General features: G+C 37.1%; 1 protein-coding gene across 2 annotated transcripts in view; it reads right to left on the bottom strand.

The window, feature by feature from the left end:
- Positions 1–21,287, bottom strand: part of Cand1 (Cullin-associated and neddylation-dissociated 1) — an 80,312-nt gene that overhangs the window by 46,030 nt on the left and 12,995 nt on the right. For both annotated transcript variants that reach the window (XM_070106589.1, XM_070106590.1), the window contains exons 3-4: positions 7,956–8,245; positions 7,739–7,901 (exon numbers count right to left, since the gene is read on the bottom strand). In XM_070106589.1, coding sequence (XP_069962690.1) covers positions 7,739–7,901; positions 7,956–8,245 — 453 coding nt within the window. The remainder of the gene's footprint in view (positions 1–7,738; positions 7,902–7,955; positions 8,246–21,287) is intronic.

Raw genomic sequence — 21,287 nt, 5'->3', positions numbered from 1 at the left:
AGACACAAAAATGGAACAACCTAGAAAAATAGGGATTATTTAAATCAAATTGCATTTTTATCAACTATGGTGCATACAAACAATTTTATTGGTAATATTATGTGTTGTAACCTTTACTTTAGATGACTGCTTCACACCTGCGACACATACATTCTATGAGATTTTGATACCTAGCTTTAGGTATTGCGTACCATGCTTTTTTAACGGCAGACCATAGATACATTTTTATAATTAACATTTACAGTTTTACTCTTGACTTCATTCTATAGGTTTTCAATTGGCTTCAAGTCAGGGCTTTGGGCTGGCCAATCCAAAATATCGATCTTCTACGCAGAAAATCAATTTTTTATTGGCTTCGAGGCGTGTTTGGGATCGTTATCTTGCATAAATTTCGATTTAATTGGCAAGGAATCGTAAGCGTATGGTCCATATGTTTTTTTTTAATGTGAAAGTACTCAAACTCGTCCATTTTTTAATTGACCATCGGACCTTCACCAACGCCAAGAAAATGCTACCCAAACTTCAATATTTCTGCTAGCCTATTTTAACGTCTGCTGAGTGAACTAAGGATTATATTTTTGACACTTAGGGCGATGAACAAACGATGAATTACAGTAATATTCTGTCATCTGGTCCTATCCTATTAACCTGTGTCTCATCACTCCACAATAGATTTTTTCAAAATTTTCCGCAATTTTTTTGATGAGTTCCATACAAGACGAAGACCAATCGTTTTGAAAAATTATTTTTTTTATTGAAGGGAGTGGTTTCTTCCTCAAAATGCATTCGAATAACTTTACCTGATTCAAACGGCTCCTGACAAGTCTACAGGATAATGAAAATGGGTAATTTTTGACCCTTAATGCTATGAAGCCTTGCCACGCGCATGCATTTTGCGTGTTCTTGGCTTCCGAATCCTGCCTTTGACCAATACATGGTGACTCGCCACACATGTTTTGATTGCGTTGCATATTTTTTTACGAGAACTTTGTAGTAGTTAAGCAATTTCGACTACTTTTTGCCCGTTTTCATACACTTTCCAAATTCTTCGCCTTTCTTCAATTCTGGTATGTTGTCAGGATCCTATTTTATACTATTGCTTATACTTAAATTAATCACTTATGTTTTCACAAAATATATTATGTTGTTCTTTTAAAATTTACGCGAGCACTGCCTTTGCAAAGTATTCTGTGCCATTTATGGTACGTGTCTACTCAAAATCAGAATTACTCATCATTGTTAACGGTATCAAAAACACAAAATATAACGAAATATTTAGGCAGTATATTATAACTCTGGTACAGAAGCACCAAATTAAACGCAAAATTTTAACATTTTAATCAACTGTCAATTAAAAAATTTTAGCTTAACATATATATTTATGAAATCAAAATTTATGCCATTTATGTGTTCATAGCTGTATATATAAAATTTGTTCAAATTGGTCGAGTAGTTGCTGAGCTATGGAATTTCACCTAAAAGTGAGAGGTGCCACTGCCATCGTCAAGTTTTATACCGATTCTGTAAATTTAACTCGTCTGACGTTGAGTTAACGCATTTTTAATAATTATTAACCTCTGTATGGGGTTTGGCCGTGATTATCATCAAATTTTAAGCATTTTCATATATAAGTGTATAGCGAAGTACTAGGTTAGGTAGGCTAAGAAGGATCAGACTTGGACAGCTTAAACGCCGGTCCGTTGTGGTACCCAAAACTCCTATGAGCTGGATCAATAGACCCTTACATGTCGACAAAGCGCTTTGTGCATATGACAAACTTGTTGAGACGGCCAAATCTTCTGATCCGCCGAAAGTGTGATTGCCGAGATGTTTCAGTCTCAGCCTAGCAAAAGCCGGACAGTGGAAGAGAAAGTGACGGGATGTTTCCACCTCACCCTCCTCCATACAGCTTTGACAACTAGCATCGGGCAATGCTCAGTGAGAACTCTTACCATATCGGCGAGATGAACTTGTTCAAGGCGAGAAAATCCCCCGACCTCCTGCGATCCACTCTCGGCCAGAAGGATCTCGCAGTCCCTCAGGAGTTGGTCGTCGACCAGCGTCTGCTGAGTGCATGCGAAGTCCATTGGTCCAGAGCCAGAACGCAAGACGTTAGTGGAGATCCAACTCTGATCTTGAAGTAGCCTGATGATAATTCTAGTGAGGACAGACACTCCTTGACTAGCTTTGATTGCACGGTTCGCGCACTCAGGGCTGGTATGGCCGCTCTGCTGTCGTAGTGAATGCTGCCCTCTCTAAACGAGGCTGCACTTCGTAGCAGTACTTCTACCGCCACCTTGATCGCAGCCACTTCCACCTGAAAAACGCTACAGTGGTCCGGTAGCCTGAAGCTAAGATTGACGGAGAGCTATTTACAGAAAAAACCCCTCTAACATTCCCTCCTAACTTCGACCCATCCGTAAAAAAGCTCACCGCGCCTCTTCTCCAGCGGCTTCTTTCCACCCACATCTCCCACATCTCCCTCGTCTCCCTTCCTGCAGAGTTCCCCTATTAACCTTTCTGGTTGACTTGGCACTACACCACTCCACAACGACAGTTCTGTAGCAAAGAAGACTAAAAATGAGGTTCGATTCCAACTCAAACTTTTTGAGGGCTTCAACCACTGCCTCTGGCCCTAGTTATTAAAGGCCCGATCGATGTCGAGAAAGGTACCCACAGCAAATTCCTCGTGGGTCTATTCTGGATAAGTAGGAGTTTAACCTGCTACAATATCCAGAACGAAGTTGCGCGAGGGTCACTCTGGTTTCGCTAGGCAACTCGAGCTATACGTCTGCTATGGGTGGTGGTTTGACTCGTAGTACGCCATTCACTGAGAGGGAGTCGGTGAAGGTGTTGATAGCTCCACTGTGAATGGCGGTCAGTGCCTGTGTGTAGTTCGTTGCATCCGAAGTCCGGTCGGCGTATTGTCTAATGTCGTCGCCGTAATCAAGGAAAGACCTCTTGACGTTCCTAGGAGGCGACTCCGCTTCAAGCAGACGACTGCAGCGGTGGTTTCTACGAAAACAACCCAGCAGAAACTGCTTGGAGAGGAGCTCGTTATGTTCCTTAACCGGAAGCATACGGGCCTTACTGTGTAGGTGTGTTCGATTGGGGACATCAAAAGGCATCCCGTGATAGTCCGGAGTGCAGTGTTCTGACAGGACTGGAGCTTCTTCGTCTGGGTAGCACTACATCCAGGCGACCATATTGGGACTGCATAGTTTAGGACCGGCCGGCCGATTGCCTTGTACTTCGCCAGCAAAGTTTCTTTGTCTTTTCCCCAAGAGCTGCAGGCAAGCGATTTGAGGATTTTATTGCGGCTCTGTACTATGGCAGTTATCGCGTTCGTGTGAGGAGTAAAGGAGCAAAGACTGTCTAGTGTAACGCCTAAAATTTTAGGGTTATTTACCGTCGGAATTTTGGTACCATCGACTGAAATGTTTAGATCCAGTCTGTCCAGTTCATAAATATGGTCGCTGTGGATTTAGTGGGGGAGAGTGTCAGACTCTTTGCAGAGAAGAAGCGAGAAAGATCAGAGAGATAGCCGTTTACTTTCGAGCACATGCCATCGATTCCATTGCCCGACGTCAATATCGTGCAGTCATCAGCTTACGAGGTCACGGAAATTCCCTCTGGTGGTTGGGGAGTTTCGACACCGGTGGAGAGGTTGCAGGACTTCAGGTGCTCTATCCATTTTGTGCGCTTATGATGGTTTACCATTTGCTGAATCTCCAAATTGAGATCGCTTATTCGGGGATCACAGGGATCAGCATGGCGTAAGGTGTCGCGCTCGTTTGCGAGTACAGCTGCTTCGGCTGGGAAATTAAGGCAGAGTTCCGCGATTCTACCAGCCGGTATAAAGCGAGCAGTAGCAGCAGCGATCGCCTTGCGGAATGGACGCTCGCCAACGATGACGTAGGAATGGGTTGTGCGTTGAAGGTGCTCTCGGTAAATTCTGTGAAGCCGACCCAGTTAGCTTTGTTAAAGTTAATAAAGGTGCGGTTGTTTACAGAAATAAAGTCAGGAGGTTTATCAATCGAGATAATTATGGGCAGATGGTCTGATGCGAGAGTTAGCATAGGTCGCCAGGTTATGCTATTTATCAGACCCCCGCTGGCGATGGTAATATCGGGCGAGCTATTAGAGGTGCCCATAATTCTGGTGGGGGCTTCGTCATTCACTGTGCAGAATGTCGAATCGTCAATCTTTTCCGCCAGCTCCATCCTCCTACGATCGTTTGACAGGCAGGAATGCCAAAGATCGTGGTGCGCGTTAAAGTCGCCTAGCACCAAACGGTTTTCACCACGAAACAGCGCATCTATGTTCGGGTGATATCCTGTTGGGCAACATGTAACTGGGGGGATGTATATGTTAAATATCTCGAGCTCGACATCGCCTGACCGGACAGCTTTACCCTGACATTCTAAGGGTAATGTCCCTGCGGTCGATGTCACCATCGATTAAACGATATTGCACGGTGTTGTGCAGTATGAAGGCTAGGCCGCCACCATTATCTCGCTCGCGATCCTTACGGAAAACGTTGAAACCTGTACAATTCAGAAGATCTGAGCAGCTGTTTAGCTTGGTTTCTTGGACCGCAGCTATCGATACATGTTCCCGGCTCATATATGCAACTATCTCCTCGATCTTGCTCTGGAGTCCGTTGCAGTTAAATTGTAGGATTCGGGTTTGTAGCGGGTGTCCGGTCGTGATCCTGGGGGTAAGGGAGGTACGTGTAGGTGGTGGTTGTTGCAGCTGTAATACCCGCATGGGCGGTTGTGTTGATTGGCGACGCCACTGTATGTGATTGCGGGGGCAGACTCCTACAGCATGGGGCAATATACGACGCACTCCACTCTCGTGTGGTGCGCAGACCGGAACACGACAGAAAGTGACACCAGCCAGTACAAGAATTGCACTTGACTGATGTGACATTCCGGCGTATTACGGTCTAACACACGGAACAGACTGTGCGAGGAACCAGGAGTTGCTGGGTGGCTCTCGCACGAGGATTGGAGCTGGATGAAGGTTGGGGGGGAGGGTTGGTCAGACTGGGAGTGGCAGCGCAGTGCGCGAACATGGTGCAGGTTGCACAGCCGTTGAGGCAGATGTCGCAGTATTGCGTTGACAGCGTGGGGCCACGTAGCTCGTGGTCCACTCCTTATGTGTCTAAAGGCCTGAACATGTATTGCACCTAACCGAGGTGGAGTTTGGATGGAGCCTTCTAGCGCAAACGCAGCAGTAAAATTCCTCGGGGCCCGGGTTGGACTCGATGCCAGCACGGGTCAGGAGGATACGGAGCGACCTGCTGCTAGGCATTGCTCCAATAACGACAAACTTAACCTAGAACTTACCGATCCAAACAGGGTTAGATCACCGAAATAACAGCCCTTGGCCGGATAAAATCCGGGTCAATTCCGGTAACGTAGAACCGGCTGTTGTAGGAATTGTAATTATAATTTAAACTAACTTTCATTGCTTTCAGATGTACACAACATATTATATAAGGGATGTACATTATAAGAAAACAACGAAGTTTTATTCGATATGATGTACGAAAGCATCACGTTTGCTGTAAGTAACAAAAAATTGCTTTAAAAATAACAAAACAGCAAACTAATTTTAACTTGTTTGCTTGCAATATATGGTAAAATATTGCAACTTAATTGGAGTGTATCAATTTTTTATAAAAACATAAAAATTAAAATAATTTTATTAAAATATAAATAATTTAATATAAAGTAAATCATAACTAACTTCATATAAATTTGAGTTAGTTTTAACAAACCCCAATAAATACTAAGTATTATAAAAGAGTATTTTGTTTAACCTTTTACACCTACAAAACGTTGACGTTAAGCATAGCTGTTGTAGATGAAACTAAGCAATTTCCAGATAGAGGAATCGTTGCGGTTAATTAAACAAATATACGATATTAAAAATAAAACAAAAATATCATACAAACAATGATACTTCAATTTTAAACTTCTATGTACTTTTGTATGTTTTAAGTAAAAATATTGGTTGGGATTTAGAAGAGCATCCCCCCAATTTTGGGTTAAAAAGGATATGGTAGGGAGGTTTTCCAGATATATAAATATACACAATATATAAAATATATATAGTTGCCGCTGACTTATGGTTTTTGAGATATTTGCATTTAAAGTTCAAAAAGTCAACAATGTAAAGTACGCGTTTTTCGAATTATAACGAATTTTACACTTATATTATTATTATATTTTACACTTTTATATCCACTAACACTTCACTAATTATTCATACAATTACAAAGGGTTGCTTGCAAACAAAAAAAATATAAAAATTATACCGTCAATACAAAAGTCATCGTGCGATGGGTAATGCAAAATCTTTCAGTATTTGCCTTCTATAATAGTTCTACGCGAAAGAACTAAGGGCACCCCTTTTTGAATCGCCGCCGAAAGTCGCCAACCCAGAAAGGAGCTCTACGTGAAGAAACTGAGGACACTTCGGTCTTAGACCGAGCAGGGTTATTTTTTTTTAGCGCGAAAACCGCCAACGCTAAAATCAACAATGCAGCAAAGAATTCTACGCGAAAACTAATAATTTGTTTTTTATTTCCTGACATTGGGGTATAATCTGTTTTCTTTATTTTATTTGATTGCTTTGCAAAATATGTATGTAGATAAGATAACAGTAATTATTTGTTAGAATGCAACCATTTTATGTGTGAATTGAACAAAAGTAAAATATTGAATTAAAGTAATTTTTGCACTATTTAATTTAAAATAAATGTGTAGAAATGAATTAGCGAAGTTAGGGGATATAAAAGTTAAGAAAAAACGTTTACTTCGGTTGCCCCGAAGCTATAATATCCTTCACAAATACAAAAGCTCCTTGCTAGAACTTGATTCTGATCGTTCAATTTGTATGACAGCTATATGATAGTGATCTTATCTAAACAATTTCTGCGGGAACACATTGTTGCTTTAAACAATGACTCGTGCCTAATTACGTGAAAATAACTCGTCAAATAAAACAGTTTTCCATGCAAACACTTTATTCCGATCGTTCAGTTAATATGGCAGCTATATGCTTTAGTCACCCCATCTATTCAATTTTTTCTATAGCTATATGCTATAGTGATCCGATCTAAACAATTTCTTCAGAGGTTACACTGTTGCCTTAGAAACTAACTCATGCCAAATGTCGATATTACGTCAAATAAAAAAGTTTCCCATACAAGTACTTGATTCCGATTGTTTAGTTTGTATGGCAGCTATATGCTATATATGTCGTCCGACATCGGCCGAAAGGACAGGTGTAAAATTTTAGATCAATACTGAGGAACTAGTTTGTATATTACAGACAGACGGATAGATGGACAGACAGACGGACATGGCTAAATCAATTCAGCTCGTCATGCTATTCATTTATATATATATTTTTACAGGGCCTCCGACGTTCCTTCTGGCTATTAAAAACTTCGTGTCAAACTTAATATACCCTGTTCAGGGTATAATTAGTGTATATCGAAAACAAACTTAAAATAGTTGACTTTTCGAACTTTAGATGCAAATATCGCAAAAACCATAAGTCAGCTGCAACTATACATGTTCTTAATTTTAAGAACCTCCTCAATTCGTACCTACCCATTTTAACCCCTATTCTAAAGTTTACCCAAAATATTTCTACCAATTAAGTAAAAAATGTATAGGAATATATTAAATTAACAATAAAAATGTTTAAAGATACATACCATAGTCACGTGTGGAGCTACGGCGTCTTGGCATCTGTAAACAAAAGCTTCGAACGCCTGGAGACAAAATTCGTGAACTTCATCGTCATCACACTGACTGTACCTTTCTAAATACTTGATGGCTGTGTTAACGTGACTGCATAAACGAGGTCCAGATTGTCGGCTATATTATAAAATATTATGCTACATGTATTTCAATAGATATATTATACTATACCAAATCGATGCTAAACATTGTATGTAAGTTCGTACGGCACCAGAATTGGAGTTGTTTTCCAAACCTTTCAGAAGACGAACTATGACATCATCATAGATGCTATCATCCGCCAATGCAAGAAGATGTGAAAGTGCAATAATGGAACGTTTTCTAACGGCCTGTCGAGGAGATTCTAGTTGCGGAATCAACGCTTTTAAAATCTGATTGTGGAAAGGGACTAAAAACAATCCAAAACGCGAAAGCAAGTCGGTGAGTATATCCAGTGCTTCAAGTTTTACCGAAACGTCTTCCTATTCAATTAAAAAATTGTATACATTTAAAAAAATATTCCGAGTTGAAAACCCAAAAGTAAATGTTTAATATTATATTATGTATGTGTAAAGAAGAGAAAAGTATACAATTCACTAAGATACTATACATACACTACATAAACTAATTTTAATTATTATAAATATATATATTTATATATAGTTATTATAAAAACTATTCGCAAATACGTACACTTATGGACAAAATAATAGATATGCGTTTAGCTGGTACTGTTAGCCAAAAGGTATTTTGAAGTATTTTTCATTTTAATGTAGGTATTGGTTCCTATAAAGTCATCTCATACCATCCGAGAGATAAAATTCAATGTCTCTGGCGTGTTTAGTGCTTGAAATATCGTAGTCGTTTTAGTAGTTTTTAACAGTACCGTTATATGGGGAGGGGCGGAGTTGCCAACCGATTTCACCCATTTTCACACTGTGGGTAGAAGGGCTAAATATATTTGTTCCCAGTGAATTTTGTTATTATAGCATTAGCGGTTTAGGAGATATGCACATTAAACCTATTAGGGGCGGAACCACGCCCACTTTAAAAAAAGTTTTAACTGCAGATGCCTCCCTAATGTGATCCTGTATACCAAATAACAGTCTTGTATCTTATTGCAGAGCTTAGTTATGGCAATTTATTTGTTTTTGATTCATGGCGTTTTGTGGGCGTGGCAGTGGTCCGATTACGCTCATCTACAATACCAACCGTCTTACGGTACCAGGAAACATGTGTACCAAGTTTCATGAAGATATCTCAATTTTTACTCAAGTTACAGTATATATATACATAACCCTACATCTAACTCGATTAGTTTTAGGTGATACAAGCAACCGTTAGGTGAACAAAACTATTATACTCTGTAGCAACAAGTTGCGAGAGGATAATAAATTCAACGATGATGCCGAATTGTTGTTTCCTCTATTAATCGAGGAGAATGAAAAAGACCTTACAGACACAGATGTCGAAAATGATGCCACAATGGAAGAACAGGTCACAAATGTAGCTGACAACAAGTCTATAAACACAAGTAAATGCGACCACAAACCACGCAGGGGGCAGAAATAAAAGAAGAATGCGTTGAAACATATGAATATGAGGATGGAGCTGAAGTAATCGAAGATGAAGCATATGAGGAGAAACAGGTTTTGCACAAGCCGACTCAATTACCGAAAAAGTGCAAACATATTTTAGACGCAACACTGGGTACTGATGAAGAACCAAATGACGATGTCGAAATTAAAGTATCCGACGATGGAGGCAAAGCAACAGAAACTGACTCAGATGATTCTGTTTGGTACTACAACCATAAAGAGACTTTCTCAACGTGGTGCTGATAAATAAAAGGCCGCAGCAATACGGAACCCAAAGGCCAAGAAGAAGAAATGTATGAGACGTCCGCCAAGCAGTGAAGAGGAGAATACTAAACCACAAATAAGGAAGCGTAAAATTAAGGGTACACCGCCGTCCGATTAGAGAGAGAGAAAACGGACAAAACACCTTTGCGACGAATATGAAGAAATAGTTACGAGTAAATTATCACTTCTCACGTGAACAGTTATGTGACATGTCAACATTTGAAAGTCACAAATACGAATAATATGCAGCCACCAGCTACGATGTCACTTAGTTGACGAACATGACACGACTACATGCTGCAGGCAACTTTCCAGCAGTCACTTTTGTCGCCCGGGAGTATGTTGAAATATGAACATGTACGTTGGTGCCAAGAAGCATCATTTAGTGGTACGCCGCAGCATAGGATATATTTATAAGTTTAAACCACATACCATAATCTCAACTATCATACGAACATATACAGTCCACACATAATTACATTCTTGAGTTGTATAACACATGTTTTGAGTTGTTTACTTAAAAACAACCTCATGTGGTGTGCAATACATACATACATACACACATACATACACATTTAATTGTCTTGGCGAATCCTTTTGCCATCCCTACCAACCCTATGCAAATGGGTTAATTGGGATTATAACCCCGCCCACTCCCAATATTAACTACTAAAGGAAAAGCCGCCGGTGTCAAAATTTTAAGAGGGGTGGCAACGCCCACATGTAGGTGAAAACCCATATCACGCGACCTACTTGACTGATTTCAGCCAAATATTCTATTAATATTATCTAGTCATTTCTATATCACAGTGCTAAAATGGGGGAAATCAAAAAAAAACCACACCTACTTCCCATATAACACAATTCTAAATTCCATCTGATTATTTTCATCATAGTAATCAAGAATCAATCAATGTATTAGGATAAAACAAAAATTGTTCAAAACTATTCAAGCCGAATATATGGGCACATGTTCCAGTCCTATCGGTCAACCTGTTAGATATATTAGAGAAATTATCTCCGAAATCCTTTTCTAATAATAGTAAATCTGTATTTCAAAAATGGGTTAAATCGGACTAATAATTCCCTTAGATTTTCGAACTTCCACCGGACTTTATGCCGCATATATTGGCAAATATGTTATGTGAGTTATCGTAATATAATGGAGAGAGCGTGTTTCTCTAATAACATTATATCTTTATGCCTAAAATGGATAAAATCTGGTAAAAACTTGTCCTAGACCCCATATAGCTACTATCTGAAATTTCAAACATCTAATTGACTTTATAACGCATATACTGGTGATAGTATGTGCGGTACCTTAATGAAACTCAGATAGCACATTTTTCTGTTAACAATATTTAGTAATGCCAAACATAGGTAAAATCGGGTCAATGCTATCCCTATCCCCTTTTCAAACTTGTAGTTCACTTTGTACCATATATATTTGTCAATATGAAAGATATCTTTGCAAAATTAACTAACGTATAATATTGGACATACTACGAGCTTACGAATTACCCCAACTCTCATATGCTACAATACAAATATTGATTAATTGGAAATTCTAACAAGCTTTATGCCGAATATATTGGTCAGTTAGTTACATATTTATAAAACTGCTTGAAAATATGTTATATAAACATATGTTTGAGTATACCTGAGCAATATCAACAGTTTGTGCAACCACGGCAGACCTTTTCCGTTCCCATTATACCTTATATAGTGATTTCCAACTTGCCACTTGTTTTTTAATCGTTTAGGTTGGTCAAAATATGTGTTATTTGTGTGAAAATAAGTGGACAAGCTTTCTTAAAAATTAGGTAGTTTAGCGCTTAACATGAATGGAATTGGTTAGACCTTGGTCCAAACCTCATATATATATGTAATGAATTCCGATCCTCTGATTGACGTTTTGCACATCATCTTATATCTGAGCTTATGATATGTCTTATTCGAGAATGATTTTAATATAATTTTCGCTGATGGGAAGTAAAATATAGTCATAAAATTAATTTCTCTATGACCAATAATAAAACTTAATAAGATACAAATTTGATTGAAGCCTAAGTTCAGATGTAACCGAACATTTTATACTCTCGCAAAGACAATGGTATACTCGTTTGAGATTTCTTTGTTGATTGACCGATATTTTCGGTAGAAGGTCAACTATAGGCACTGTGGTCCACATATTCAGTACTTAGGGGCTTGAACAGTTTTGATTCGATTTAGACAATTTTTGGTCACAAGGTGGCATACTTTAAAAGTATTATTCACGCAAAGTTTTACCCCGATATAATCATTGTTGCCTGATTTGCATAGTGGAAAGTGAAAGAATCAGATGGAATTGAAAATGGTGTTATATGGGAAGTAGGCGCGGTTGTAATCCGATTTCGCTCATTTTCACGCTTTAACATAGAGATATGAAAATAATGTCATGTATCGAATTTGGTTGAAATCGGTTAAGCAGATCCCAAGATATGGGTTTTCACCTAAAAGTGGGCGGTGCCACGTCCACTGACTAATATTGAACGCAACTCCTATAAAGTCATCTCATACTATCCCAGAGATCAAATTTAATGTCTCTGGCGTGTTTAGTGCTTAATTTATCGCGCTTTTAGTAGTTTTTAACAGTACCCTTATACGGGGAGTGGGCGGAGTTGCCACCCGATTTCAGCTATTTTCACACTGTAAGTAGAGGTTTTAAAACCATTTGCTTCCAGTGAATTTTGTTATTATAGCATTAGCGGTTTAGGAGATATGCACATTAAACCTATTGGACGCGGGACCACGCCCACTTTAAAAATAAAATTTTAACTGCAGATGCCACTCTCTATTGTAATCCTGTGTACCAAATAACAGTCTTGTATCTTGTTTTGGAGCTTAGTTATGGCAATTTATTTGTTTTTGATTAATGGCGTTTTGTGGGCGTGGCAGTGGTCCGATTACGCCCATATGCAATACCAACCGTCTCACGGTACCAAGAAACATGTCTACCAAGTTTCATAAAGATATCTCAAGTTTTACTCAAGTAACAGCTTGCACGGACGGACAGACAGTTACTCGGATTTCAACTCGTCTCTTCATCCTGATCATTTATATATATATAACCCTATATCTAACTCGATTAGTTTTAGGTGGTACAAACAACCGTTAGGTGAACAAAACTATTATACTCTGTAGCAACAGGTTGCGAGAGTATAAAAAGCCTAGACCTGAAGATGCTGGCAACTTGCAATTAGTAAAATGTTCATTACATCCGATATTAGCCCTTACTTACTGGTTTTATATATGAATTGTTGACTTTTTCACATAATGAGCCAAAAGCTTTCCTATGTCCGTCCCCTGGTTGCAATATACCATTCTACTAATTAAAACGGCAATTTTTGTTTTACCTTTTCTTTTATAATTTTTAATAATTTTTTTTCCGAAAGCAACAGAAAAATTAACCATTAAAATTAGGTCATAAAGTTAGCACATATCCCTTTTTTCTGTATTTTTAAACATTTTTTGTAAAAAACATATTTTTCAACTGATCTATTAAATAATTTAAACATGTGTATATTATTTTAACAATGAGTCGGTACCGCTTTGTTGGGAATGATCTCAAAGATGAGAGTGGGTAGCGATTAGTACAATTTATTTATTTATAATTTAAGGAAATTAATGATCAAGCAACTTTAATACCTGGAATTAATTCCTCTTTAGTAGGAATCTGGCCGCCAGACTCGAAAACTTTGCGACCCAAGCATCCCCACACATTTTTAATTACATCGGTGTCAGGTGAGTAAAGTGCAAACTGCATTAAATCGACTTTTTGTGCTTCAATCCCACATTTAAACACTCGGACCGTGTCAATGCATGAATTTATTGTATCGTGTAAAGTTCCAAATCAATTTTTTAAATCGAGAAAATCAGTTCCCAGTACATTTCTATACGCATTTGCTTTCATATTAGTATTCAAATTGTAAAGTACACACCTGCCGTATTAGAAGATGGCTCCCCACACCATCATACCGCTCACACGACTATATAGTTGTTTTAACTGATGTTCCTCCTTCTGAAGATTATGGAAATAATAACTCTAATAATCGGCCCTTCCAAATTAGTTATTTTTTCGTCTGAAAGGACGACATAGCGCCAAATCAGACTTTAAGGCCACGTGCTCCAATGTAAAATCTAATCATGTTTCTTTTCGGGGAACGTTAAGTTTAGTCTTTAGTTTTAATAGTCTCAAATATAGAGCCTGTCTTATCACCCTTTGAACAGTAGATAAGCTCACTTTAACACCAGCATTTGCCGTGATCTTAGCGGTCGATTGATCAGAGTTTGTTGCTTTCTTGCCGTCTTTATTATTTCGACCTACTCCGACTCATTACGCAAGAAATTGTACTCTTATATAACTTTTCGACTTTTGCCAATGTTTTTCGATATTTTAATTATTGAAAGCCGTAACTCTTCATAAGCTTCGATTATTGCTTTATTTTCATTATTTATTTCGATTATAGCTATTTTCCTTTAGAATAGAGCACTTAAGCAATACAAAATGTTTGCTGTCAATACGTATTCAAACTCTGAAGCTAAATGCAAATCAAATTGCATGTGCTAGCCTGATGACGCAAAAATAAAACACACTTTTCGGCTAAAAAGAACAAAAAATAGCAAAATCCCATATAAGGAGACATTCTTATAGCATGTTTTCTGGAAGAGCATATGAATTAAGTGTTTTCGGAATATACCTCCAAAATATATCTTTCTTAAACCTTTGGCATACGCAAGATGTTTTTTTCATTTCGGACACTAAAATTTCCAACTGCCAATTTATTTATACGATTTCTAAGGTGGTAATTAACTTATGCTTGATAGTGATGTTTCAGAACCAAACAAAAGGGAAGATTTCATGTAGACATTAAATGTCTTGAAGTTAATATTCATGTCTATACTTGACAAACATTCGATAGCATAGCAAAGCAGGATTTCCCTTAGTTTTCTGTTATCTATGTATTGTACATGTGTATATTGTCACCCGCTGACAGTATGGGTGCGTTCGAAATGGCAATCACCACAGCAGATTTGCAAATTTGTCAAAGTATCACGTTCGGCATGAATTTGTGGCAACACTTGCAACAGCATCACGTTCTGCCTGCTGTCATTTTTCGCACGCTATTTATGCAAATAATCGGCAACACTAAATTTTTGTCTGCACATCAGCAGAGTAACAGCAAATATGCAACACAGTAGCTGTTCTGCTGCAATTATTACGTAGCTCGAAGCGGATGCAGCGGAAAAGTTCGTTTAGTTCAAAATTTGATCAACAAGATTTTATACTAAAGGTCTAAACTGCCTCGAAAAGCGAAATTAAATATATTTTCAGACAAGAGAAAAGAACTGCAAACTGTTCCATTTAAGATTTTCACTAAGAATATTATGCCAAACATTTTCCTACGACTAGAAAGTGTATATATGGGGGCTAGGGCAAGTTTTCACCCGAAGTTCGAAAATATTTCTATTATCTAGGTATACTTGTATGGAGGCTAAGAGAAGTACGTGAACGAAAATTCCGGTAAAAAGTCAACCATGGACATGAGTGTCCGATTTTCACAATTTTTAGATTTGAGATGGCATATCTTAAAGGTACTCTTTTTGCAAACTTTTATTTCAATATATTCATTAAACCTTTATTTGTACACTGGAAAGTCGAAAAATCAGTTGGAATTTAAATTTGTGTTATATGGGAACTAGGTGTGGTTGTAATCGAATTTCGCCCAATTTTCACTGTGACATAGGTATATCAGGATAATGGTACCTACCAATTCGGTCAAGTAGAGCCCGACATATGGGTTATAACCTAAAAATGGGCGGTGCCATTGGCTCCGATAAAGCTTAAATGTACCATCCAGTATGAAAAATTCAAAGCCTCTGACTTTTTTTATTTAATGAGTTATCGCACTGTTAAAAGTTTTAATCAAATCCGGTATATGGGAAGCGGGTGAGGTTATCACTCGATTTCAACTATTTTCACACTGTAAGTAGAGGTTCTAAAACCATTTGCTTCCAGTGAATTTTGTTATTATAGCTTAAGCGGTTTAGGAGATATGTACATTAAACCTATTAAAGGGCAAGGCCACGCCCACTTTTTCAACTGCATATGCCCCTCCCTGATGCGACCCTGTATACCAAATAACAGTCTTGTATCTTATTGTGGAGCTTAGTTATGGCAATTTATTTGTTTTTGATTAATGGCGATTTGTGGGCGTGGCAGTGGTCTAATTACGCCCATTTGCAATACCAAGCATCTTACGGTACTAAGAACATGTGTACCAAGTTTCATCAAAATATGTAAACTTTTACTCAAGTTACAGCTTGCACAGACGGATGGAAGGACGGACAGACATTCACCCAGATTTAAATTAGTCTCGTCATCCTGATCATATACTTATGTATATATAACCCTATATCTCACTCGATAAGTTTGATGTGATACAAACAACTGTTCGGTGAACAAAACTATTATAACAACATATTACAGGAGTATAAAAATGAATTAAAGTTGTTAAAATTGAAGATTCACGTAAAATAAAACGCAAAAATTCACAGTTAAAAAGTTAACAGCTTGAAGTGTTGCCACCTTGAGTTATACTTTCATACATATGAATTATCAACATGAAGAGAAGAGCCGAATTTCGGGCGACTGTACAAGCGATAGATTGAGTAAAAATTGAGATACTGTCACCAATAGCCTACTCGCACAGGAGTTAATAAAGTGCTAATTTAGATTGATTTACCATACGAAATAAAAATCTTAATTTACTATATTAATTCTTAATCGAATACAAATCGACAAAATCGCAATTTTGAACAAAATAAATTTTTTTCATATTTCGATAGCTTATACCTTTAAATATATTAAAATATTAAATATAAATTTCGATTAGCTCAATCCGGTTCACTAGTTTATTTTTAAACGCGACTTTCTCCAAACCACATTTTTCGAATTTGTTGCAGTGATAACTCGAAAACAAATTATCCGATCATCATGAATTAATTCTACATACAATAAATGAATCGGTTTTTTGATCTGATATTTAATTTTTTTTCTTTCAAAAACTTTGTATTCTTGAACATGTGTATATACCGTGAAAGTTTCAAAACAATCGATACAGCAGTTTTTTCTTGTGTGTGTCCCTTAAAAAGTTCTATCTTTTCCTTATTATAACTTTATATTTGAAACTTTAATAAACATGGTTTAAAAAACTAAAAAGCATGTTTTTTCCTGTTAAAATTCGACAACTTGAACGATAGCGGTCTCAAATTATAATAAACGGTTTGTTTAAGCCCCCTATTACGATTCTTAACCCAACTGCATTATGGATTGGTTTGTAAGTTTTGAAATTCGGTATTATCGATATCAAATGAACCCGTCAAAAAATTCTATAGAAGTATTGTCAAACTTCCAACTTTTTTTAGAATAAATTTAAACTATTTTAATCTGTTATTTTGTACATAAACAAAGCAAAAATAACAAGGTGAACAAGTAAGTAAAAACTAAGTTCGGGTGTAACCGAACATTTTATATTATTGCCAGGATCAAAGTCTTCCAGTGTTAGCAAAACTTTATTTTAAAAATGGTGCGAACAAATCAATATTAATTATTCGACGAAATCGTGAATGGATAACAATCAAATTTGTATCTTATTAACTTAAATTATTACCGAAGACAATAGGAAAATCCACCAGATCAAAACCATTCTTAGTACCGTTGTCAAAGTTGAGCATCATCGTTGCAAAATAACTGCAAACATTTACGATTAAAAAATTGATCAGATGCACCGAATTGTTAATTTCGTTGAAAATACAATGGATAAAAAGAATGTTTGTTCGGCGGCCTTCTTGGACGTGTTTAAAGCTTTTCACAAAGTTTGTCATTCGGGCCTGCTGCTCAAATTAAAATGCATGTTACCCAAACAATATTGCGAAATAATTGCTTCCTGCTAAAAAGATAGATACTTCCGCATTAAACAAGAGGATGCATATTTTAACTTGCAACCGATAGAAACGGGGATTCCCCAGGGAAGCGTGTTAGGGCTAATGCTTTATTTGCTTTTTACCAGTGACATCCCAACTGACCCAAGTTATGTAACAGCGACATTGGCGGATGACACAGCACTGTTAGCAGCTGGAGAATCAACCTCAGTATCTACTCGACAAGTGCAGACAGCAGTCAATGCAATTACCAAGTGGGCATCTAAGTACCTAGGTTTCACCTTAGATGCTAAACTTCGCTTGAAAGAGCATGTCCAAAAATAAAAGGAGTGAATTCAATATGAAATTTGCTAAACTTTACTACCTAGATGGCAGTTGATCCAGTTTATCAATCTAAAACAAGTTGTTAATATACAATCAAGTTCTAAAGCCAGTTTGGGCCTACGGAGCCCAACTATGGGGTTGCTCAAGTCAAAGCTCTATTGCCTGCATTTAGCGCTTTCAAAGTAAGGTACTAAGGACATGCTGACCTACACCGTTATCTAGGCGAGAATTCAGTGGTAAAAGAAATAATTAATATTGCAAAGTCTCACGAACTGAGGCTCAGACAGCATACAAATCCGGTTGAAACGCAAGAAGCCGCAAGGCCGACCTAGCAAGGGAACACTAGCAGCATGTGTATTTTATTAACATTTAGCTGTTAGTTAGCTGTATACTAGGTACAATTGTAAAAATAAAAAATTAAAATATATTATAATATGTATATAGTCTAAACCATTTTTAAAATATATTTCACTTCCCTGTCAGCGAAAACTAAATTAAAATCATCCTCAGATAAGACATATCTGACATAAAAGTATGTCTCTTTGATTGAGACTGAGATAATGTGCAAAACTTCAACCAGAGGATTGGAATTCATTACTGTTGTAGAGGTGAAGTAGTTCGCAGTAAATAGTATTAAATGAAGATGTACTTAAAATGAAATTTGTATATTTGCCTCTTGCAACACTGTAAACTGGTTACTACTTTTTTTCTTTTTATAATTCATACATTGTTATGCTTTTGTTCACATTCAAATAAGGTCAGTCGTTATTTTATTCTCGGAACTTTAGGTTATGGGCCCAGACCCCATAAGACTGTAGAAAACTGCGTAAAATAAAGTTAAGTTTATTTTTCGGTAAAAGTTTAATCGATTCTTTAATGGCTGGTGTCATGAGACGGCATGAAAGTGTGGCCAACCGTTGAGACAAAGCTCCAGGAGTGGAAATTTCTGATCAAAAGGTATCAGCCGGCATCACGTTGGCGATAACGCCATCAAAGCTAAGGTCGATTTCAGAGTGCAGCTCTACACGTGAAATTTGGTCAAAATTGGAATCGACATTTCAAACTAAAGATCAAGCTAGAAAAGCGACGATACCTAAACATCTTAATGTATCCTTCGATACAGTAGCGAACCTGAAAGAAATAGGCGAAGAGATAAGAAATAATTTTGTATGTGGCTGACTTGTGTACGAATTCGCTAAGATTAAGCCGAGATTATGAACAGAGACGATAAAATGATATTGGAAGTCGAACGAATTGGTAATTTGTATTATTTAAAAATATCGAAAAAATTTGCGAATCTGGCAAATACAAAACATAGTGCTCATTTTTGCCATTACAGAATGGGATATGTTACCAAACAAGCCTGATTTAAAATGTATAAAACTGAGAAACTATCCGATTGTGAAATTTGTGCAAAAGCAAGTGTGCGAGATACCGTACCACCCTTTCTTGGTATCAGAAACTCTATACTTACTCCCGCACTTATCCAGTCAGTCAACGACTCACCCAGAGTCGTAGTTGAAGTCAGATCTTAGAATTAATCAGAATGGAACGGTTGTTTTAATTTCGTTCCGAAGTACAACCTAACTGGCGCAGTCGAGTAGGCAACAAAAAAAATTAAGGCGTAAAGCTATTTTAGCATATATCAGCGAGCCTTGGTGAACATCGTAAAAAAACCGTCAGAATATTAAAAAACATTATAAGACGACATCAATCAATCTAATAATAGTGCAAACAAATACACAACAACCATATAAACCAGAGGACACCAATCACAAAGGATATAAAACGGAACAAAGGAACCATCAAATAACGGTGCCTACACATCAACCATATAAACCAAAGGATGCATTCATCACTGATATAATTAGGAGACATGTAAAATTCATATATAATAATAAAATATAAAAACAAATAAGGAAGTTCTAAGTTCGGGTGTAACCGAACATTTTATACTCTCGCAACTTGCAAGGATCAAAGCGCGGGAAATTACTTCAGGTGTTGGCAAAATTTTATATTAAAGGAAATATTGATCCGATTCAATCCATTTTTGACAAAAAAACAAACTATTATAAAGAGTTTCATTTATTTATTTTATTATATGAATTTCAATTATATATCTTCCACTTAGACCGATATTTTCGGTAAAAAGTCAACTATATGCACTGGGGCCCACATATTAGTAACTAGGCAAATATTGATCCGATTCAACAAATTTTTGACACAAAACCATACATTTATCGAGTGTTTCATTTATATATATATTATATGAATTTCAATTATATATCTTACACATTGACCGATATCTTCGGTAAAAAGTCAACTATAGGCACTGGGGTCCACATATTCAGTATCTAGGGGCTTGAAGAGTTATGGGTCGATTTAGACAATATTTGGTCACAAGATGGCATACTTAAACGCATTATTCACGCAAAGTTTTACCCCAATACAGTCATTGTTGCTTCATTTGCATAGTGGAAAGTGAAAGAATCAGATGGAATTTAAAATGGTGTTATATGGGAAATAGGCGTGGTTGTAATCCAATTTCGCCAATTTTCGCACTATAACATAAAAATATGAGAAGAATGTTATGTACGGAATTTTCACCCCCGGGTTTGTTCTCAGTGGATTTTTTTATTATAGGTTTAACGGTTTAGGAATATGTACATTAAAAATATTAGGGGCGATACCACGCCCACTTTTTAAAAAAATGTTAACTGCAGATGCCCGCCTCTAATGTGATCTGTATACCAAATAACAGTCTTGTATCTTATTGTGGAGCTTAGTTATGGCAATTTAGTTGTTTTTGATTAATGGCGATTTGTGGGCCTGACAGTGGTCCGATAACGCCAATCTGCAATACCAATACATGTGTACCAAGTTTCATAAAGATATCTGAATTTTTACTTAAGTTACAGCTTGCACAAAATGGACGAACAGACAGTCACCAGAAGTCGTCTCTTCATCCTGATCATTTATATATATATAACCCTATATATAACTCGATTAGTTTTAGGTTATACAAACAACCGTTAGGTTAACAAAGCTACTACACTTTGTAGCAATATGTTGCAAGAGTACAAAATGGATTAAACAGTTTCTGCATATGTTAAATGGATATATATATATTAATTTTTAATCGTAATAAATGTTGGGTGTTTTAATTTAAATGCATTAAAATTATTATTTTGTTCAATCTGGCTACAATAAAAAATGTTATAAAAACGCAAATTTTGAGGCATTTTCACACGGAAATATGTTGGGCATCCTTTTATCCCTGTTCTTTCTGTTGCTCCTCAACATAAGCACCATCCACCATCCAAAATAACCTACCTAATAAACATATGTTTTCAAT

Source organism: Bactrocera oleae, chromosome 3 (assembly GCF_042242935.1).
Source record: "Bactrocera oleae isolate idBacOlea1 chromosome 3, idBacOlea1, whole genome shotgun sequence".
Lineage (NCBI taxonomy): Eukaryota > Metazoa > Arthropoda > Insecta > Diptera > Tephritidae > Bactrocera > Bactrocera oleae.
This window is presented reverse-complemented; position numbering and strand designations above follow the sequence as displayed.